The following is a 24,014-nucleotide window of genomic DNA, read 5'->3' as shown; positions in this document are numbered from 1 at the left end:
CTCACCCTTCACCCCGCTGCCGCCTTTACAAAACGCCACTACCACCCCCGTACCCGAAACGCCCCGCTCCGCCACACTGTTCGCCAAGGACAGAGGTCTCTTTTCACGTTGCCATGGAGATGCCGCACAGGAGAAATGTAAAGGGGAGGGAGAGAGGGGAAGTGATGAGGAAGGGGTGGCAGGGTAGAGAAGAGGAGGGAGGGGGGGGGACATGTGCAGCCAAGTGTGCTTGAGCCGGCACGTCTGAAAACAAGTCAGGGGAGAGAAGAGAAAGAAAGAGAGAGAGAGAGAGAGAGAGAGAGAGGAGAGCGGGAATTTGTGCAGACGCCGATTCCCGTGGGGCCTGGTGCGAGCGTGTAAAGGTGTGCGTAAAAGACGATGTGGGAAAGAAAAATTGTCAACGTGTGAATATGTGTAAAAACAAACAAACAAAAAAAAGCTGGATTTAAGCGACAGAAAGCAGACGGACAGAAAGAAGCCTCGGCCACACATGGACTTGTCTTTTTTCTCTCTAAGGGACGATAAATACACCCCAACTCTTACCACACTTTCTGGAGTAGAGAGGCACCAATTCAATGTTAATAGCTATATTGGTCCCAGTATTGAAAAACATTCTAGATCGGGTATCGGTGACAATGTGCCAGATCCATAAGGGCAAATCGTTCAGTCTAATTTTATGCTTTGTGCTCCGAGTGAGGTCATGCTTTATTCATTTATTTTACATTATATTTAGAGTTTCTGAACCATTTGAAAGAAGGCTTGTTATAGTTTATTTTTAGATGTTTGACATGCAGCCAACCCATTACTTTTATGTGTTTCTTTATCATTTATTTCACATTGGCTGTTATACTCCTAATTGCACCGACTGAACAAATTAAAGGTGCTTTTACATGTTTGACCAAGTAAACATGTAATGGTGTTATCAAATAATAGTTATAATTCAAACTTGTAAGTCAGTACATTTATGTCTGTGACATTTTTAAGCCAACTCAGCACTGTTCCTCTGCATCAGATCGGTATCGGCTGATGCTAAACCTTCGATATCTGTATCGATATCGGAAAAAGTCAATGAGTGCATCGTTACTCTGGAGTACAAATTTTTTATAAATTTTGATCTGTTGCACTAATGACGACAAAAGTAGTTCCTCCCCTCGTGTCAAGTTGACTTGGATCTTACTAAACGTCTCAAATGATTATATGTTGACAGACCGTCTATCAGATGATGGGAACTTTTTCCATCATATTTGCATGTTGTACTTTAATCTCAGAATTAGTCAATTCTGTATTCATCCATGTCCAAATCTAAATAAATGACTACACATTCTTGGGTGTATGTCATTTATCTTGTTAGCAAATGCAAAAAAAAATCACATAACTGTTTATTCTTTGTTGTAAGATTTGCAAACCTTCACTTTATCCTCTCTGAAAGTCTGGGTTGTATTTATTTGGTAGATTTGAGTCTGAAGACTAGGTTTTGTGTCATTCAATATTCTGAGATCAAAGTCAGATTTTTTTGACCCTCTCTCTTCCTGTGTGTGTGGATGATGTGCGACAGTGTTTGTGTACCTGACAATTTAAACAGCAGCTCAGAAGCCATTTTGACCGATATGTCTTGGGAGAAGAGGTCTTTCTGGGGGCAGGCCAACGTCTCTGGGAGGTTGCTCATTGGCTCGTTCTTCTCACTCGCCCCTAAAGTGCTGAAGGTCAGCAGGTGGGAGGCAGGCGGGGTTCGTTCTGCAGGGGGTGGGTCCACCTCCATGGGCTCGGCCTTTACCTTCACCTTCTGGTACTGGGCGTCTTTGCTGTTCTCTAGAGAGAAGACAGCAACTCCTGGTCAGAACAGCATTCTTTTAAATCCTGGAGACTTTCTGAAAAGCTCGTCTTTCTCAAATAGAAATGCCAACAATCAATCTTTCAGCTTTTTATGGATTATGAAATGAATCCAGCTTCTGTTTTTGGCTCCTGAACACAATGACATGATTCTGCAAACACACTTTTATGAAAGACATAAAGTAATTACAAAGCAATAAGAACGCCAATAAAAATTTAAAACACAAATAAAAAGAAAAAGCAAGTGTGCCGTCAGTTACAGTGCTGAGCTTAACGTTCTGAGGAAGGTGTAGGGCAGAGCCCAAAACTGGAAAATCTTAACTACTGGGAAGCAACGAAATTATTTAAATTAAAATGGTCAAAATGAGTTTATTGTGATTTTTAATTAGTTTTACCTGCTCCACAATAAACAGGAAATCTGCTGGATCTTTAAAAAAATAAAAAATTAAGATCCAAAGCATGAAAAGGGCTTTGGACTGTTGCCTTACTAAAAGAAAAATAACTAAATCATCAATTGTTTTCTATTCTGTTGGCCACATTTTTAACTGTTTTGACTTCTAATCAGGCTGAACTCCAACCGGCTGGGAAAAAGAAATCTTGCTGAAGACAATTTCAACCTTCCCGTATCATGGTGCTGCCAATAACAGGCCTGACCCTGGGGATGGTGTGTTCAGGGTAACATGCAGTAATGCTTTCTCCCCACAGCGTTGCATATATATGCCACTCATTCTGACCAGAAAAATACATTTTCGTTTCCTTTGTCCTTTGCAGGTTTACTAGCAACAATTACCCGTTTTTCCCCAAAGTGTAAACTATAAAACTTGGGAACAATAATACAAATAAAATCTGTCAATTTTGCTATTTCCTTTATACCAGTCATCTACTTATAAGTCTACAGTTTAAAAATAGATATAACTAATTCTATTTACTCTCCAAGAATCACAGAACTATAGGAAGAAAAATATATTTGTAGATCCATCAAATTTATCAATGCCTTTAGAGGGGGATTAATTCCCACTCCAAACTGTTTATTTAGCCAAGATTTATTAAAAATTAAACTGACTCAAACTGCTAAGCTAAAAGATGAAAAGATTTTTAAAAAAAGGGCAGAAATTCTACAATCCAAATAAATCCTAAATCAGCGGTTTCCCTTCAGAGCTGGAGCGGCGTCAGCTAGCATGTAGCGGGGTGATTATTAGGGCAGGAGTGCACCGAGAGGTCACGCTGTTGCTTGGAGGAGCGATCCAGCAGCTCATGTGGGTTCACTGAAGCAAACAGGAAAGGCAGTAAAACACTTTGAATGTTAACAAAGGGGCAACAAATCTGCTTATTCAACTGAAAATTGTTTTTTTTTTTTTTATTATCGTTTCCTAGCTCACAAAAACAGTGGCGCAAAAGGTGAGAACAAGCCGTTGCTTTAATTCCCTCACAAGTTCAAACTGTGTGCGAGCTAAAAATAAAACGGCAGTTTTCAGGAACGTCTCGGTCTCGTCTGCAGAACCCCGGCCAGATCCACCTGGAGATATCCAAAAAATATTCAGTGCCGTAAAATTACAGATTTATTCTGTTTTGACTTTTTTTCCCCACATAAACATTTCAGGTAATTCTTCCATAACACACAGGTAATCTGACTTCCCCCAATAGGGGGATAACAGGTTGAGGAGATAAGGGTTTTAAAGCTTGAAGAAATATTTTAAGGTYRCACAGCAAATMCAGACTTTGACTAGGCCACTCTGAAACAATGTGTTTTTAAAGCCATTGAGAGGTGAACTTGTTATCAACTTATGATGCATTCAAATCAGTCCTGTTTGGTCTGCTTTAAGTCCTAATCGTCTGGTGCAGTTCGAGTGTATATRTGAACAGCAARCAGATCAGAGACCGCTCCAAAAGCAGGAAATGGACTATAGYGCAGGGCATTCTGGGTAAATACAACCAAAACAAATGCAGGAGTGTAGTACTAGCAGGAGAAATGGCTTGTGGTGTTCTGCCAACGACAGGTAAAATCTGACACCACTCCATTTTTGTTCACATTTTACAAAGCAGGAAGTTGAGCTCAGTGACTTTAGAGGGTTTTCTGTCGTTTCCTTCAGTGGTTTTTGTGCAGTGCCAACACAGGTGAGAATGGGATTTTTATATATATAAAAAAACCAACAACAATAATGGCACAATAATATTATAATATCATATCCAGCAATGATCATACGTTTATATAATAATTTGAACAGTATTATGCTATAAAACTGTAATCAGGATTGGGCTTCATTAATATATATAAACCCCCCAAAAAATTGACAAGGGAGTAGAGCACATGTTCATAAAAATGTAATTTGAAAACAGTTTAAAAATATTTACTCAGGTTATTGTTGTCTGATATTAGAATTAGTCTGATGATGTGAAATATTTAAAAAGCATAAAGTGCAACAAGACAAACACTGTTTCATGGAGCTGCAGAACTGTGACAAACAAGAGCAGAACATGGACCGCGGCTGGTGTCGCGACTCCGCGCAATTATGGGATGTATGAATTTGGCAGGTCACTGGGAGCACTGGGAAGGGTGGGGGGAGGTTATAGGGGTGGGGAGGATAGAAACCAGAAACCTTATTTTAACCCCTGCCTTGACTGCATTCTCTCCTCGTTTGCTTGATAACTCAAGACAGAAGCGSTGAACCTGTTTGGCCGGAAAAGAATCTACTTAATCAATGTGCTTGTTTATCTGACTGCTTATAGGGTTGAATTAAAGCACAACCATCCCCCCACCCCCTCTTTCTTCATCCCTCAGAGCCAGGTGTCTGGGTTATTGGTAGCAACCAGCATGGGGGGGGTGGACACTGACAACCATCAGCCTCACTAATCCTTTAATCAGGTGGCTTGAGTTGGCMGAGTAACCTAGGAGAGGCTGATGGAGRAGTGGAGTGGGGGAGCGGGGGTTGGACTGCACTGTAAGGGTCAACCAAGGGACACGCGAGCTTCCATCAGTAGATCACAGCTTTAACAGCAGCGGCGGCCGCTCTGCACACACACAGACAAAAATCACACATGTGACGGACAGAATATGCCGCAACTAATGTTTCCTCTGCGAAGAGAGGAAACACAGACACTGGAAGCGTCACAGCAGGCCGGAGGAAACGTCTACCTGTCACAAAGTAAAAAACATTTAAATATAGCCCCTCACTCCCACACCAATAGTAGATATGGCTCTTTGGCTCGGGTCATGACCTAATGTTCTGCAGCCATAAAAAGCAGCGTTTAGTCTGTGTGCATGTACAGTATGTGTCAGCCCCTTCAGTGCAGAAGCRCTGCCTTGCATGTGCTATTGCCTCAGTTTCTAGTAAAAGTCATAAAAAACMCACATCAATATGAAAGTTTCACTGCAGGGGTCCAGTGAGCCAAAATCTTTAAGTTAAAAGAAGAAAACAACAACAAAAAAAACTAAAATCAAGGAAAGGAAGTAGTCAGAATTGTCTTATTTGTTCTTTGGAAAGGGATGCTGTTCATCATGAATCCACAACTAAAGACTGTTTTGCATGTTGATTGTATTCAAATAAATATATGTAGTTTCCAGTTTCTTTTGGAGTCATTTGAAGAAATTAATTTTAAGTGATAAAACATTCAAAATGCTCGCTGCATTTAGCTTAGTTTAATAAGTTGGGTAAAAGCTGATTTGGGTGCAGCAAAGTCAGTTTTTATAAGTTTGTATATTTACTCTCCATCTTTGATTTTATGCWAAATTTTCAACAGCTACTTGCAACCCAGAGCGTTTGTAATCCATACACCACTAGACAACACTAGATGCTAGATAAACACATCTATTCTAATAAGAAAAGTTACCTTAACTGTTCCTGTGGAGGGTTAGTATTTTGTTTAAAAGATGTGAAACCTGAGTTTGGCCAGCAAATTTGTTTCTTTTTACCTGTGGGGAATCATGACCCAAAAATCAGGGCACGCACCAAATGGTAATTTATTTATGCCATAACACAACATATATTATTATTCTTTATAGCAGAGTCTGCAGCATTAATATTTGAAATGCAGCGCAAAGATATGAAAACTTGTTGAATTGTGTACATTTTTTAATCAATGAAACTCATCGTGTCTTTATGTGATAGTCTWAAATATTATTTTGTTATTAGTTATTTTATGTTCAGCATATCTGGAGAGATAAAATAACTGAACAAAATAATCTGTACATTTGTATTATTAGATCAGTTTCTTTCACACCTTTTTGCTTTAATAAGCTGTCAACTTACAGCTTCAGTCAGAGTTRGTGAAAGTCTTTCCGTTTCAGTCAAAACTTTAGTAAATGTGAGCATTAGCCTCAGGAATGGGTGGAAGTAAAGCAGAAATGTGACGTCAAAAGCGAATCCTTGTTAATAGAAAGACATTAGATCTACCTTTGGCCCCTTAAATAGCCCTTATTAGCTCAGTTTAATGTGAAGTGATGAGAGTTTACCTGATGGTCAACTTTGACCTGATGAACATCTGTGAACCTTTAACTCAGGGMAAACTTTCGGCCGTAGTTTCTAATTACCCTTAGATAAAGGATGAAAAAAGTGAAGACGCTGCACCACATGGATGCATCGAAAGCAGAGGGACAAATTCTTGGACTGACAACCAATGAGGAGGACAGGCAGCGAGGCAAAGTGGACGGGTGAAGAGAGAGAGAAAAAAAAACTGTCAAAGAGTGCCAGAAAAAGAACACCCGAGGGTAAGATAGAAACGAAGACAGCAGGATGAGAATGAAGAGCTGGGGGAGGACAGCGCGATGAGAGTTGGCCAGAGCCTAAATGACATCTCTTCACCCCCCCTCTACCCCTCTTCTCTGCTCTGTTATTCCACATCTCTCTCTCTCTCTCTCCATCCCTGCCCCCCTTCCCTCGCTCTCTCAATCTCTCTATTCTGCTGCTCTCTAGCCGACCTGCTCAGACAGGGGTGAAGAGTTCAGGCGCTTCAAAGGCTGCAGTGTGGAGACTGGATGTCATGTGGGAGCCACAGCAGCCTTGCCTGCAGACTTCACAGACAGCTGCTGCTACAATTGATCCTCAACCAGCTAGAGCGCCGTAGTTAAGCCTTACAGGAGTTACAAACTGCAGCAAGATGCAGAGCGGCGTGCCTGATAAACGACCAATAATTAGTTGGATACTGTCTAAATAGAAGAAGGAAGAAAAAAAACAACAAAAACAGCCAAATCTCTGGTAATAAATGGAGGTCAAGACAAAAACAACATAAATGACWTGAAATCACCAAGAATATCAAAACTGGTACCAAATGAAAAGCAAATATACCAATAACAAACAAACAAATTCAACTATAGGAAGTGATGAAGAGCCAGAGAGACAGAAGGTACGGAGGGCGGGAATAAGAGAGGTCAGCGAGCGGCCACGCTGAGGGGTCAYGGTGAGGACACTGTCAGAGCAGAGCACGGCTTAATATGAGGTAATACCACAGAATGACGCCAATGTTGTGAACCACAACGGTGAACTGCTTGGACAGTGAGCTGCGATAAGCGATGCTCAAGAAATAAACGTCTTTTAATGCAACAGTTGAATATAAACAGCATTGTACTGACTTCAGAGGTTAAAAGGAGATTTTTTTTTAGAAACCTACATATATACATAAAACATTTTAGACTTTCCTAGAAATATATGCTAAGAAGCAGGGGAACTGAAGGTTCATACTTACTGCCCTGTTTATATTGCCAGAAAAATGTCATGATTTGCTGAAACRTGTTACCACTAATAAAATATTTATTTCTCAAATTCATTTTTTTTCGCTTGGTGGAAAAAAAAAAAGAGGAGAAACTGTTAGAATAAAGGTAGTACATGTCTACTGTTACCAACGTGGAGACAATCAGGCTGCTCACTCTGCATCCCCAGAACCAAACACGGAGAATCAGCGTTCCACAAATCTGGAATAAAGTTCCAGAAAATTGCAAAACAGCCAAAACACCGAGTACCTTTAAATTAGAGTTGCTTTTGAAACATAATCAACATTCTGACATGTAATGATGGCACTTGACGAAATGTAATGTTTCAATTGTTGACTATGTTTTCTATGACTTTGTATTTTTATGGCGTAAAGCACTTTGAACTGCCTTGTGCCGAAATGTGCTATACAAATAAACTTGATTGATTGATAACGCACCCCACACCAAACAAATGCCACAGGAGGATGCGGTCTGCTTTTTCTAACCTGTAGTGCACAGAGTGGGTTCAGGTTTTCTGGTGGGAGTGGTGAGGGATCAGTGAAAATATGGCAAGCCCAATAGCCCTATAAAATAAAACTTATGGCAAACCATTTGTGTGTTTAATTAATACTTTTAGTATACAGTCATTTAGTATGAAAATGAATAAATATCCTTACCAGACTTTCAGTAAATGCCACAATGTTCTTAACAGCTGCCACCTAGTGTTGAAAATGAGTCAAACGTGGCGAGTGGAATAAATATTGCCCTAGAGGCCATATAGCAGTGAGTTAATTGTTTTTCTTTAAATTACAACCAATCAACTTGGCCTCAACATTAATTCAAAATAAAGGGTAGTACATCCTATATAATACTTCTCAGGGTGGAAACAGAAAATAATAGGGTTTATAATGGCTCAACAGTTTGGATATTTTATAACTCATAGTATGAATACTAGTAAACAAATCCTGCCTTGATGTGCATAGCTTAATTCAGAGTCATTACACTAATGAAGCAAGGTCAACACTAAAGTAGTAAGAAGATTGATAGCATTTGGTATTTCCTTTTCTTTTTGCTGATGTTCTATACCTACACCAACCTGTGACCCCAAAAACTGATTTCATCCTTACCAGGGGTGGAAAGAGCAACGCTGGCCATTTATGGGTAAATCCGCCAAATTTTGGGTTTTTCACATCTGATAGTCTAGAGGATTCGGTTCAATTGGAGACCAAAAAGTTGCAAGGTGTGTTACATTTTCAGCCTGCACTGTGCCAAATGAACCAAACCCTTTGAGCAGCCTGTTCCCCTCCTCACCTGAGGTGGCGCCGCAGCAAGAATGACACAAGAAAATGACACAAAAACCTCTTTAGGAGACACTAAGCACAACTTCTTCACAAAATAGAAACAAAAAAGTGGCATCAGACTTTAGCTGTTATAGAATTTCTCTCTTGTTGTTGCAAAAGACCATGAGTCTTGCTAACACCAGACACTTGTGTTTGTTTTGGTTGTATTTACGCAGAATGTTGTGCAGTATAGCTTGCTGCCTGCTTAGACAGACCAGAGTTTGCTTTCTTGATAAGCATTAAAGTTTGACTGTGCATTCACACCTCCACAAACAAGCCCATCTTTCCAGCGGTCTAAGGTTCAATTAAAATGGACTAAGCAGGGCTTGTGTGAATGCAACCTTTCACAAAAAACACTAAAGGATGAACTTGAAGTTAAATTTGAGGAGTAGAACTGACAATGACAAGATACGTGACTGCATAGTTTTTTGGCAAGAACAACCAGCCAATGTTTTGCTGCCAATGTTGCCAGTAAGTGCTAAAGTCTCAGATATGTTCATGGAGGTTCACTTTCAACAAAATCAGCAGACCAAACCAAACAAAAAAAAAAAGAAAAAAAAAGAACACACATTAAAATAAACTCGAAGAAGAAATATTTGTTGTCAGTTCAGTTGAAAGTTTCTCTGTGTATCTGTCAAAGTTGCTTCGTCCAACTTGAATTAGGAAGTTAAGGAGCCCTGCGGAGGGGAGTTAAGTGAACACAGAGTGTGATTTCACACCTATGGAGAGAGGGTGGCTGGATGGTGAGTGGGTGGCACGGCTGTTACCCACACGATGCCAGTCTGTCAGGGCACCACCTTGCGCCCTGAAACCCCAAGCCCCCCTCACTCTCCTCTCTTCCTTTGACGCCATGTTCTCCTTGGCCCACAACACCAGCGCCCATCTGCTAGGACACGTTAGCCGCTGGCACCGGGGACTATTTAGCCCGGCGTAATTAGCCCCCAGACACCAGCAGCCTGGTTTTAAACAGATGTGGGGGAAGTAACGCGAGCAACACCGCCGACAAATGTTTGATGAAGAAGAAAAGACGAGGGGGGAGCGAGAGAGAGAGAGAGAGAGAGAGAAGAAGTGACCTAGTTAAAGGAATGATGCAACTCATGTTACAGCACAATGGGCAGTAATGATGACATCCCCAACGCCACGGTCGAGCAGCAGAAATTTAATTAGGCTCTGTCCATTTGCAACGATGCCAAATAAGAAAAAGAAAAACGCTGAGACTTGACTCCTAATGCGCTTTTCCTACCCAAGCTTCCTTACCAGGGCCGACCTTTGCAGGAGGACGGCGAGAGGTTACAGTGTACGCGCCCTTGAACCTCACGACTGTAATCACACGTGACGATAACGGCGCCGACCTTTCCATGGCGCTCTCACCGGCTCCCCTCCACCCACCCCCCACCAAGGTCATTTGAGGGTCCAGACTCTTGTCAAGGCTGTCACTCCAGACAGCCCTCTCCATCTACTCGCCCCCACTGTTGCCACGGCAACGGACAGCACCGCGCTCCGAAGGGCTGCACGAGGGGGGAGGGTTTKTGGGGGGGGGGGCAGCAGGATGAACGCTGCGGCATCTTTCCCTAACCCGGGTCAACCTGGCAGAGCCGGTGTGAGGAACAGAAACGAGAGAAAGAGGACAGAAGGAGGAAGGGGAGGGAGTGAGAGTGAAAGATGCAAAAAGGAAGAAAAGAGGGAGGAAAAAAAAGGACAGAAGAGGAGATGCTGCGATTCAACAAAAGAACGCAGGTAGAGGCGATGCATGTCTTTGTTTAGGGCCCCTCTACGCCGACGTCTTACATTGCTGCCGCACATGCACGCACACAGGGAAACGTGACCCGAGGGCAGGCAGCGGAGCAGCACACGTGTAGAACCACCGAGCTACCAGCCAGCATGAGTCACTGCGAACACCAGTCGACCCAGAGAGAACAATGGCCACCGGTGTGCRAGGTGTCTGTCAAGCGTGCGCACACTGGCACAGGATGAAGAACTGCAGATGGAGCAGCGGCTCACTGCAGCACCATCAAATTACAACCAACCTGGTGTGTGCGTGTGTGTCATGTCATTTTCTGATCAACTATGAGAGTTTGCAACAAAAAAATTATGCTCTAAAATCTTTTTGTCAACTGGCAAAATATTTGTCAGAATTAAATCCTGCAGTTCATTCTTCTTCAAAGTTTTTATGCTGCGTTCCAGTTGGACTCAGAAGTGGGTAATTTCAACTTCCCAGTTGGACAAGTCAACTGGAACTAGTTTAGTCATATTTTGATATGTATTGATAATTTCATTGAACAAATAATCCAAAAAAATATGGACAGTTTTGGGTGTGTTAACCATCAATAATTGGAATTAATATTCCGCAGTATCATTATTTATGAGCTAAAACTGAAGATAAAATGTCAATTATGAAAACAAAAAGGAGACAACCCCATGAGTCAACAGCTTGTAGARCAATTTAATTCRGTTGTCATTTTTATTATTGAGAGAATTTACAACACTGACGTATGTCAGCTGAATAACTAACATGTGGAACTGCAGGTTGGGCGATATTGACTTAAARTTTTATTGCTATATTTGTGGTACTATTGTAATAATAAAATTGACAAGAGCTATATATTTTTTTCTTTTTTAGGTCACTGTATGGCTGTGACTTCAGGATCCACCAATCACATCAACACAATCCCAAATTCTGCTCTTGTATTTGTGATGCGCTTCTTTATGACCCCAGTCACATGAAGAAGCGTGATTTGTCTCACTAAACTACACATTTTGAGATTTATTGACGCTTTTATTGAACAAACGGGTAATAAAATTGTGATACGCACAGTTTTTTTTTAAACATTAATATGTATAAATGTATGTATCACAATAAATGGTAAACAATCAACTATACGATAAATGCCGACCCCTAACTGCATTGTCCTCTGAAGTTGGATTTTCCACTGGGAAACTGGAAGAAACTCCAACTACCCCCAGTTACAACTTGTAAGGCGGACTTTATGTTTCAATATGGCCGCTCCTCGTATCAACAGTAGGAAGACGTGGTGGAAAAGTTTATTTTATAAGTGTGGTGTCTAAAATCAATGTTAMATGTAGCGCCTGCAACTACAAGCTGTAGCAGCAGATGTTTATGGACTGATTTTAAAGTGATTCGGTAATGGAACAAAGACTTTTTGTGGATTATTGACTACAGTTTCTGTAGAGAAGTTTGGATGTGTAGTCAGAGCCAGGAGTCGTGCAATTGTGATGTGACTGACAGACTTCTTTCATAAGTTTGTACTCATTATTTTCAGCCATTGATTACATCCAGATTTACTGGATGTAATCTAGTTTCTTCTGGTGCAGAATCATGACTCAGAATCATGTCAGAATCATGACTCATGTTTCAAATCATTGAAATAAAAGTCGCATAAAATGCAACATGACCGTTCAGACATACGGAAGTGGCACAGATTGGATGTTTTTGGAGTGAAAAGATGGGAATTGAGCCGTTCAGACTGCAGTGAAACAGCTGGATAGTGGTCAAATATAGGCAAGAAAAGCGGATTTGAGTCGCATTCACCTGCTGTGTGAACGTAGTCGAAGTCTCRTGATTAATTCATTCAGCAATACAGTCCTGAACTTCAGCATTTTTCATCTGAGATATATAGAGCATGAAAGGTAGGTCTGTTTTTCTCTGGTTCTTCTATTTGTATGATTGGCTGCTGACATATAATATTTTCCAGATGTGAAAAACCTTTTTACTCTGAATTACATTGAACAATAAACTGAATTGGATTCATAACACTGATGSTCTTTACAGGAAGCCTAAGAGCAGACTCTACCTGTTGAAGAGGCTGAGGTCTTTGGAATGCAGGAGGCGGTCCTGAAAACCTTTGACCTTTGGCACCTGCCATCTTCTCTGGTGTAGTATATTAGAGTAGCAGCATAACTATAGCTGAGAGAAAGCGGTCTGCAAAGCTAATTAAGTAAAGTGACAGACTACTGCATCCTGAGTCCACAAAGGAGCATTACTACAGGTCCTTCCTCCCAGCAGCTSCTAAAGTAGTAATCTCTGCTCCCAACAAACTCATTTATTTCACTTGTAAATATTTTTTTATGCAYAAACATACATTCATTTATGCTTTTTAAATTACAGCAGTCAGTTGCACACAGTATGCTATTTTCAGTAATTGTATAATATTGTCTTATGTTGTAAATTTGCCTGAACTGTAGAGACAAGTCTTTATTCTTTTTTGCCTTAGTTTGAATCTGCGTACTTCCATTTACCTTCAACTTGCAGCTGGTGCACCTGAATTTCCCCGTTGTGGGACTAAGAATGATGTTTCTATTGAATAGATCGACTTCATTTTTTTTTCCCTTTGCTGATTTGAAGCAAACAGGTGTGTTTACACAAATACACAAACTTCCAAGCTGTTCCACAAAGCTGCTGATCAGTGAGACAGTTAGCAGCACCTGGCAGCTTCAATATCTTTTTAATCCTTTGGAAGCATCAATTGTAKTCTTAGCTTTAARGATGCGATTTTTTCATTTTGGCATTTTTTAAAATCTGTTATTAATAGTAAAATTAGATTTAATAAATTCAGGAACAGATTGTTTTAGTATGTCCGTATCTTTTCACCGTGACTGTATAATTAAGCTGCAAAACAGTAAAAACTGAAAAAAAGAGAATAGAAGCCATACTTTAACTTTTCAAAATTCAAATCCAAAACTGACAATTTCTACGAACACTAAAAACAAATTACACATTAAGGTACTTTATGTAAAATAAGAGCGCAATTTACGACTAATTTAAAATGTATTTTACCAGGATAAGACAATAATAACCGCTCACATGTTTCACATGCAGCCAGTTTTCCTCTCAAATGTTTGAGAACAGCTCTTCACCATCCCACAGACAAACACCTGTCCTTGCTGCACTTCAACTACACCTGGCAAAACGAGCACCTTCTTTACAGCTAAATCTGGCAGCAACACAAAACACAAACATTTAAAACGAACCGCAGCAGCAGCAGCAGCACATGCATTCAGCTACAAAAGTTAAGAGACAAATCCGAGTCCCTGGTTTAGGAGTTGTTTCCAACGTTCTTGTCAAGTTACAGTAGAAGATGCAGAGGCTAAATCTTGATGCACTGGAAGATGTCAGAGTGATCCAGGTAAGTTCAGACACGGCACACACACTCACACACACTCACGCAGAGATGTGTCTCTTAAAATGACAGCCAGGTTTGAGTTTTCAGTCTTAAAATATATGATTTAACTGGTTTAGGAGGGGTGTCAGAACATAAAACAAACACAAATCACATAAATCTACTATGTTCAGAACAAGATGCMATAAATACATGTTAGAGTACAGCAGAGCACCATCATTTAGTATTTAGACAAAAATGATTAATCGTGATTAATCGATTATTGGAAAAGAAATTCAGCAATCAATTAATCGCTAACTTGAATGAATACGTTTTATTTATTTTGAACATGATAGAAGTATAAAATCACACACATGAACAAGGAATGCAAAAGAYATAATCTTAACAAGCTCGAAAAGGAGAAGGAAGGAGTACGAAACTTGAGCATACAGGCTCAAAAACAGTTGTTAGCTGAAAGAACAGAGCAGTAATTAASCCAAAACCAAGAAAAAAAGCCTTTGTCTGGAAATATTTTCTACCTAAAACTCATGTAGCATAAATTTAGCTTCACCTGGTAAAAAAAAACAAAAAAAAAACTTCTTCTAAGCACCTTTTGCCATCTAATTACTAATCAGTCAACAAGATCAACCCTACACTGCTTTAATGTTAAGTTGAGCAGAAAGGGTTGGGATTTTCACATGCTGATTTTAACTTTATTACATGCATAATGTCATAATTACATACTATACGATCTGAAAGAAGAAATAGAAATGCAGAATTGTTTGCATACTTTTTTTTTTATCAACCATCACAGAAGTCTTAAGAGCACAGCCTACCTGACAGCTTGATCAGCAGCTCAGAGGCCACCTTAACGTTGATATCCTGGCTCAGCAGGCTGTTTTTAGCCATGGGGCTTCCTTCCCTCGGCTTCAGGGACTCCATGGCTGCCGAAGCCGCCGCCCCCGTCGGCCCATCCTGGCAGAACGACCCAGGGAAGCTTGGCTGAACCTGGCTCTGGCACTGCGAGGATGGTCTCGGGCTCGGTGCCTCCTCCACTTTGGGCTCTTCTTTCAGGTGGAATGGAGACTTGAGTGATTCCCTCTGGTTGGCTGCTGCAAGAGGGAGAAAAACGGCGAGATTAAAGGAGTGAGTTGGATCAAAGGATTCCTGGTGAAGCTCAAGTTAAACCTGGGTATGTGATGGCAAAGGATAGGTTAAGAAAAAAAACATTATTATCTCAAAGAGAGGCATCCAAACATGCAGAACAGAAGATGATTAATAAAGAGAACAAATAAGGGCACAGGTAACCATTTTTAAATAACTGATTATTCCATCAGTTATTATGATAATTGATCGATTAATCATAGCAAATAAAAAATTGGAACATTCTCCAGATTTTTCATGTAACCACTTAGATTTTTTACATAAGGGAAATAGATTAGAAATACAGTAAGAGATGCAAAAAAGAAATCAAATAATTTCTTACTTTTTAAMTAAGAAAATAAAAATAGAATAGAAAGTTTTGGCTAAATTACTGCTCTGACTGTGTTGTTCTTTMAGTGAATGGCCATTTAACGATTAATTGATAAGTAGATGATTGTTTTAACAATCTAGTAATCATGAATAATCACGATTAATCGTTTCAACCCCAACAAGCAGCTTTGGAGTTTTGAACTGTAGCTGTGGTGCATTTTCCTTCACATCACACTTTGGCATCAAAATGATTTATTTATTGTTTCAGACCCAGATAGAAAACCAGCTTCACTCTACTGTAATGCAGCCTAGGTTAGAAACTGAACTGTCACATGGATCGCTCTGGTCCGAAGGCATCTCGAGGAGAAACTGGGCCACATTTAATCTGCCTTAGATGAATAATTAATAATTAGACATGGAGCAACAACTAGCCGCCAAGAAAAGAAGAGCAGGCCAAGCTGCTTTCTTTGTGTCCCCGTGAACGTTTCATTATTTTATCTGTTAAAGCGAAGGTTGGGCACATTTTACAATGTGATAGAAACACAGAACAAACACCGGAGGAAGCTGTAAGATCTGTCCATCATATATTTCACTTTGAAGTGCAGCAACAAGGGATTTACCAATCACAGCACATTTGAATACTCAGTATCCGAGTTAAACAACTTCCTTCTTCATGAGACAAATAAAAAGGGAGTGGTGTCTGATTTTAGTGGTTGTAGGATTTCTCTTTCGTCTCGAGAAAAATATCACAACCCATTTATCCCTTTACAGTYAKTTTCTCGTGTTTGCTTTGGTTGCATTTACCCAGAATGCCCTGCGCTATATTCTACTTCCTGCTTTTGGAGCGGTCTCTGTTTCACTTGACATTCACATCCATATTTAAACCACATGAACTCAACAATGACCGAGGTTTTCAGGTGAACCAGGGTTCACTTTTTTGGTCTGCATCAAAGTTTAATTACGCATTCACACTCCCCAAATGAACCRGACTAAACAGGTTTGGTGAGAACGCATCCTTAGAGACCAGATTACACCAAACAGGRGAGCAGAGTTATGTGAGAAGTCCTTTTACCATATTTGGATGGGTTTAGGCGAGTTTTTGTGACAAGCAAATATTTACTCATGCAACAGTGTAAATTACACTGTGTAATCCTACCAAGAGACACAAATGATGGACAAGAAATACTGAATTTTTACACTGTTGCATTAGGGTTCTTCCTTAATGTGTTAGGATGATACTTGTTTTTTTTTTGTACATTTGTGATCTATGTGATGTTAAACACATAAAGGTCATTCAATCTTCCAGGCTAGTAAAGAMGTTCTGCCCGCGTTTTAATAACAGTAAACGTCTAGAGTAACTCTTGAAGGCCCGTCCCCTGACGCCAGCAGACATAACTCCCAGGTAAGCAGACTGCTGTCCATTCTCCTTTGACCCCAGCAGAGAWCTGCTCCGGTCCTTACCCTCCCATCACACCTAACATCTCAAACCACCACAGGCCTGCCGCTGCCAGCCATGCGCCATCAATCTGTGCCGCCTCTGGAGCTTCTGATTAATGATGATCCATGGCCAAGAGCTCCAGGACAAGAGACGTGGGGCAGGGAAAGGGGACAGGTGCGGGTGTTTTGACCACCCATGTGATGCCACAGAGTCAATGGCAGGGCAGGTTTGGACTGCAGTTCAAGAGGGTGAAAAGGACGAGGTTGAGCGGTGAGGAAGAGGAGGGGTGGCGGTGACCTTCAAGTTCGGGGCCAGTGGCGCGGGGCAGCACACGGCACCAGCTGGAAATGTCACACTGTCGGGTGTCAGCGGGCAGGCTAAGTATAACCTGGTCAGCACCTGGAAGGACGTCCTCTAATTAGAAGCGTGTTGAGGCCATGTTGGATCAGATGCGGACCGCGCACACAGCCACCGCCGCCTTGCAAACGAATTCTTAAAATACACATTTAACCAATCGGAGATGGAATCATCAGCAGAAAAATCCTCCTTAGTGGAGCAGGAAGAAAGAAATCAGCTCCAGGAAAGTCACCGTACTCTCTGACCTTTGTGGACTGGTGCTATAAATAAGACATTTCCACTCAGAATCTACATTACAGAGCACAATTAATGATTTACACTGGGGGCTGAAACAATTAATTGGATTAATCATGATGAATCAATTATTGAAATAATTATCAGCTAGTCTACTTATCAATCGTTAACTGAAGTATACAGACTCAAAAATGGGCCATTTTCCTGACAGAACCGTCAAGGCAGTAATTAAACCAAAAATGTACAAACAATATATGCATATTGCGTTTAACATAAAAAAAGAACTTTATAAAAAGAACCGTTTTAATAACTGATTAATCCAAAAAATTGTCAACATGGACGATGGCATTTTTAAAAATCTAATGTATAAAATGACAAGGATTTTTTATACAATATTAGAAAACCTTTTAAATATTCCAGGAAATAATTACTGGAATTAATAATTGCTTTAAAATAAGAAAACAAACAAATATTCTGCCTAAAATGAAATGACACAGCCGTCCTTTAACTTATGTTTTATCGTTTGTATAAAAAAAATTAGTTTTCTGCTTAAAATATCCTCAGGCCTTTCTTCTGGAATTAATATCATTACACTGTCATTTTAAATTGTTGATTTTTTTGGGGGATAAATAGAAAAAGGTGCTTAATAGGGTTTTTGTTTGATCAGTTTTGACTTTATTGAGTATGTTGGAGTTTTTTCAGCAAATTKCAGTCCATACTCCAATTAATTAATCAGGCAAAAAAGTCATTTTTAATTTAAAAAGCATTTTTTAATGCAATGCACTAATTTTATATCAAAAAGGCTTAAGCGGTACCATGTAAAATCTGCAAAATATTTCAGTTTTCTTATCTGATCATCAGAATAATCGCTAAACTAATCGATCACTGAAAGCCCCATTTAGACCAATCCAAAGGGCAAGTTTCTTTCTTCCTGCAGGCAACAAAAAGGCAGCATGGAGCGCTAACAAGCACCCATACTGCGGCACATTTCAGCCAGCAACACCAAGCTTACACTTTGGTCTTTTTGTCTGTCAAAGTTTCACAATTGTAATYGCATCATGACTGTCCAGTCCCCCGGCGGATCATTTTGTGAAGCGAGTGCAACTCTGCGGAGGAGATGGGCATCTCTGGGTGACTAAGCTTCTGTTCTGTGAGCTTCCTGGCAGGGTGGTTATGTGCTAACCAAGGCCGGTGACAGCTCTGTGTGCACGATACTGTACGGCAGGCTCTAGCTCAGGATGGACGATGCTATCAGTTTGTCTCCATGTTATCACACCCTTCTGACACCTGCCACCAACGCTCCTTTCCACCACCGTTCCCTCGCTTGCTTCTCTGCCTCGCTCTCTCTCGCCTCATCCGTCTCACTGCCAGGCGCTTGTCCGCTGCACCTCACCTCTCGCTCTGTGGTCAGGGCTGCCGTCAAATAACTTCATTAGCTTTCCACCTCTGTCACGCCGGCCTGCTCCCCCTCTAACAATCGGCTGCTGTTTTCTCCCAGAGAGGAATAAAAAAAATAAAAAAAAGAGGAAAGCACAAGGCTGCGTGGGGCAGGTTGAGAACCCAACAACAGCTGACACTGTGCTAGACACTGGACAGTGATACTGATGGCTGCAGAGGGGATGTATGGACCAGAGGTCACGCACAAAAAGCCAGAGCTGGAAGGAAAGAAACTCATATTCACAAAGAAGAAAAAAAAAAGGTTTCGTTTCAAAAGAATCTGCAGTATTTCTACGTCTGGACTTAAATGTAGACAAATCGAGCTATAAGGAATGATTATTTTAGTAAATCGATTATTCTGATGATTATTCAGATAAAGAAATTGGTATCTTCATTTAACTCCTTTTGTGTACAATACTAGAAATACATTAAAAGCTACAAATAATGACTAGTTTTGGGTGAAACCCATCTACAAACAAAGGTGTTTTTCTGAAATGCAAAATATATTTTGTACAGTTTTGGTTTAATTACTGCTCTGAATGTATTACTTCATCAGCAATTGGCCTTTATTTGAGTCTGTGCACTTTGCCAGCTAATCGTTACTGAATTAGCTGACGATTATTTCAATAGTCGATTCATCATGATTATTCTGATTAACGGTTTCAAATGTAAATCTCAAAAGTGTGGCATGCTTTTTCACTCAATCCCCTTTCAACACAATTTCAGTGCGACCCTTAGCTTTCAGTAGTAACATAAAAAGTCTCAGATGTTTGTTAGAGAACATTAATGAACACATAGCATCAGGAATGTGCCAAAAAAAAAAAAAAAAGAAATTCACATAAGATTTGCGATTCTCATTTACTACAATTCGAAATCAAAATTAAATGTCCCAAAAACAATAACAACAACAAAAACAAATCCAGGCAGACACGAGCTTCATATTGTTCAAGTTTTGTACAATGAAGAGTGAGCACTTTGGAAACATAGAAAATGGGTCGAGTAAAGTCAAAGCGCCGTGACAGAACAATAATCCAAGCTGCTCGTCCATCTTTAGATCATCTGAAAATGGAAATAGTCCCCAACAAGACCTGGCTGTCCCACTAAACTCACAGGTCAGGCAGGAAGAGCAATAATCAGTGGAGCAGCCAACAGGCTTACAATACCTTTGAAGGAGCTGCAGAGATCCACATCTCAGGTGGGAGAATGTGCTGACAGACAAGCTTTTATCAAACACTCAGCAGATCTGGCCTTTATGCACAGCAGCTTAAAAAAAACAACAAACATTGCAGAACGATCGCCATAAAAAAAATCCAGTTTGAATGCCAAACTTTTTAAAGATTTTCTTTTAGTAAACAAAAGCCAAGTATCCTTTTCTTTTCACTTCACAATAAAGAATCCCAATAAAACACAATTACATCTCTGTTTCTAATCTGTCAAAATCTGTCAAAACATAAGAAAGTTCTTGGGGTATGAATACTTTTGTAGGGCCATATAAGGTGAATTTTTACTTTCCAAACTACTTAACTAGAAATCCCATTAGTATGATGGGTTTAGGAATCAATTCATAACGTTACAGGAGGAAAGGAAGACACACTGCCAGTGGAAAGATAAATAAGACAACTGCAGAAGCATCATGACAGATGCAACACCTCCCACAACCCCCTGCATGCCAATTATTCACACCCAGCCGGGGTCAAGCTCGCCGCGCCTGTGTCACCGCAGCGGGAGTGGGGGGAGTGGGCTGCGTTGGGAGGGAGTGCAGTGCCCACTGTCATTATTAACTCTGAGTCCAGTGGGCTCAGGAGAGGCCCGTGCATTTCAAAGCGCCTCTGTGGCTTTCATCTGCGAATCAGAATGTGGATCACACTGGACGGTGAACGGTTGTGTAAGTGTGGGAGGATAAAAAATCAAAGCGTATCAGTGTATCACTCGATGGAAAGCAGGGCAGCCCAAAAAACTGACACGCTTATTATGTCAGGGGTCAGTAAGAGTTCAGATTTTTTTATTTTTTTAAGGCCGGGGGGAGTCTATGCAACTCCCTCTTTCGGCTCCTACTATGTCTCACTCGATCGCTGTCACTTTGTTTTTCTCCCCCCCGCCCCGTTCCTTTTGCAGCTTTTTAAGCATCCTCCCTCACCCCTCTTAAAGGCCTTGTGGGACTGATGCGCTGAGACATCAGTGTAAAAGCAGGAGGGATGAGGTGCTTGTGTACGCACTAAATCTGGGTTGGCAGGGAGGTCAGAGGAAATGGAGTCTAGAGGTCCCAGGAGGAACTTCCTCACCTCCGTCTGCCTGGCAGCTACATGTCATGGCTTCGCTTCAACAAGCCCAAAACCGCCCTGTTACTCCGACAAACTAATAAAGGTTTAGCTTCTAATCACAGCATTTTCACACAGTAAAATTCAAGCAACTTTCAAGCATTTGCAAGGTAAGTTCTCAAACCTTTCCAGCACCACACTTTGGAGTTAAAAACAATACAAAGGATTGAAAAAAAAAAAAAAGAGTTTAAATTCAGGATCAGAAAATTGTACTCAGGAATAAAACAGTATTTGGTAAAAAGGCTACTAATGTTCTCTAACAAACATCTGAGAGTAACTGATTAGAAAAAAATTACTTCATATTTAAAAATTACATAATCAAACAGACCAAAATATAAAGTTATGGGAATATGCTGGTATCTTAGAAACCAAAATGAAAATAATTCATATAAACAATATAACTACAAAAAGAAAATTTTTTCCTAACCAACTTCTTTCAGTATAAAACGTATAAAGCTTTAACAAAAACTGCAGGTGTTTTGTGTTTGGTGATTTTTTTGGTTTATTACACATTCAAACAAGTCGTGTCAATGTAAATGACCTTCTTGCTCAAATTAAATACTAAAAATGACATAAAATGAAAGCTAAAATTAATTATTGAAAAAAAAAAWTCTCAGTAAGCTTTCTGGCATTTAGCAAATAGTTTGCATTAGCAAAATTATTTCTAACATAAAACAAGTTTAGTCTGATATAACTTCAGACAGATAAAAAATGTCTYATCACATCTATGAAAATATCTGGCTTCAACTGTAAATTACATTTTCAAAATGTAGGCTTTTAATCAAACATTAGATTTCACTTTCTTACAAAGCTGTGCAGTTTGAATATCAAGCATTTTCGAAACTTTGAAAACATCTAATGAAAATTCAAGCATTTTCAAGGATTTCCAGCATCCGTATGAACCCTGAGCAGCAGTGTTTGTTGGAAAGCCACGTTTTCCTTTTTAATCCCCTTTGCACAATGTCCTGACTAAGATGTCCGCCGCTTGACACTGGACTGACATTGCGAGGAGCCACCTCGGCTCCTCCGGGAGCGGCCTGGCCTTGATTGTGCAGTCTGGTGGTGGAGTGCGGCTGGCACCCGGGGGGCGTCGCGTGGAGATGGGGCGCGTGAGATCGAGGGGGAGTTAACTAAGCCGTCCCAGTCCCCGTGCATCCTGGAGGGGTCACAGGATGGCGCTCGGGGCGCTAATCATTTCAAATTATGAATTCCTTTTTAATTATGAATTATGCATAAATTTTTAATTAATCTAATGTTCCCAGGGTTTTTTTTTTCCTTCACATACTCGCTCAAGATCTCAATCTAATTACACGCCATCAAGCGGGAGAGTGGCAGTTGTAGCCTCGACCCTCGCTCACGACCTCGGTCAACCTTTCTCCATCAATCTCACCGTCGTCTCCAGACTCGTTCTTTTGATATTCTGCAACACGGATAAATGCATCTAAAACAACAACCGAATCATTCTACACCTGACAACAGCAGAGCTGGGAAAGTTAAAAGAATGTTGCAACTTCATGGAGGATGGATGGATGGATGGATGGATGGATGGATGGATGGATGGACAGACTGATGTCCATATATCTATATATATATATCCATTTGATGGACAAATGGATGGACGAAAGGACGGATAGATTGACGGCTAAATGGAAGTGGGGATGGACAGATGGATGGACTGAAGAAAGGATGGATGAGAGGAAGGATGATTGATAGCCATAAGAATGGATGGATGGATGGATGGATGGATGGATGGATGGATGGATGGATGGACGAAAGGAGGGATAGATTGACGACTAAATGGAAGGGGGATGGACAGATGGATGGACTGAAGAAAAGATGAATGAGAGGGAGGATGATAGCCTTAAGAATGGATGGATGGATGGATGGATGGATGGATGGATGGATGGATGTACGGATGGATGGATTTTCATGTGCAGACATAACTCTTCACTTGTCCGAACTGCAGCGGATCTGATCAGAAAATGCAGTAAAGCCTGTATGTTTATTATAATGCAGAGATCCCACCGACGGCCCTACAGCAGACATTTTCTTCATAAATCAGATCATTAATTAGGGCTGCACGCCGTTACATAAAGTGGCTGATTTCCATATTTTTAGGATCTTCATCCCATCCCACTGCTACTAATCACACATCACATGCTGGGAGGCTGATGGTGACTTGCACTTTACCCAATGAAAACAAAACACGCAGGCCTAAAAATTGATGTTAAGAGCCGCTGAGCCACAGACGCCACGGTTTTTAAATAGGAAAAAAACATCCATGAGTGGCTTAGATCGACAGCCAAGATCGTGTTTTCCCCTCCGCCTCACTCGGCAACAGCATGACAGAAGGAGGGACTGACTTAGATGTGTCTGGACCGGCCGTACTCAACATGAACTGACCACTCAGATGTGCCAAGTTTTGTAGACGGGTTTGAAGAACCAGATCTCCCCCTCCTGTGCTTATTCCAGTGTTGCTGTGGGCCGGCGGGGCGCTGCAGCTGGAATATTTGTACCGTTTTTATCATGTTGACACTCTTACCTGGAAAGCTACCTGCTCTTATATAGCTAAAAAGAGTGGTTGAATTCTCCAAGTGTCAAATCAAGAATTTGTTTTCTAAAAATCAGAGAAATATTTCTTATTTAATCACAACAATAATGGAAAATATTCTAAAAAGCAAAGCAATTAGTGAACCTTGCTACACCTGAAGGTATGTGTGAAATGCTTCAACAGTCCTTCATTTCAAAAACAAATGCATCTCATACAATGCGATCAGGTCTAAGCAC

General features: G+C 40.6%; 1 protein-coding gene and 1 long non-coding RNA gene across 8 annotated transcripts in view; one reads left to right on the top strand and one right to left on the bottom strand.

Annotated features, from left to right (window-relative positions):
- Window positions 1-24,014, bottom strand: part of znf827 (zinc finger protein 827) — a 98,302-nt gene that overhangs the window by 26,107 nt on the left and 48,181 nt on the right. For 6 of the 7 annotated variants that reach the window (XM_008420155.1, XM_008420162.1, XM_008420191.2 and 3 more), the window contains exons 5-6: window positions 14,807-15,082; window positions 1,567-1,809 (exon numbers count right to left, since the gene is read on the bottom strand). In XM_008420155.1, coding sequence (XP_008418377.1) covers window positions 1,567-1,809; window positions 14,807-15,082 — 519 coding nt within the window. The remainder of the gene's footprint in view (window positions 1-1,566; window positions 1,810-14,806; window positions 15,083-24,014) is intronic. The other variant, XM_017304946.1, reaches the window with a different exon arrangement.
- On the top strand, window positions 10,441-11,776 carry LOC108166308 (uncharacterized). Its single transcript, XR_001776632.1, has 3 exons — window positions 10,441-10,590; window positions 10,669-10,883; window positions 11,474-11,776. It is a non-coding gene; the product is annotated as an uncharacterized LOC108166308 (long non-coding RNA).

The sequence above is a fragment of the Poecilia reticulata genome, linkage group LG1 (assembly GCF_000633615.1).
Source record: "Poecilia reticulata strain Guanapo linkage group LG1, Guppy_female_1.0+MT, whole genome shotgun sequence".
Classification (NCBI taxonomy): domain Eukaryota; kingdom Metazoa; phylum Chordata; class Actinopteri; order Cyprinodontiformes; family Poeciliidae; genus Poecilia; species Poecilia reticulata.
Note: the sequence above shows the minus strand (reverse complement) of the source record. Positions and strands in the feature narration are given on the sequence as shown.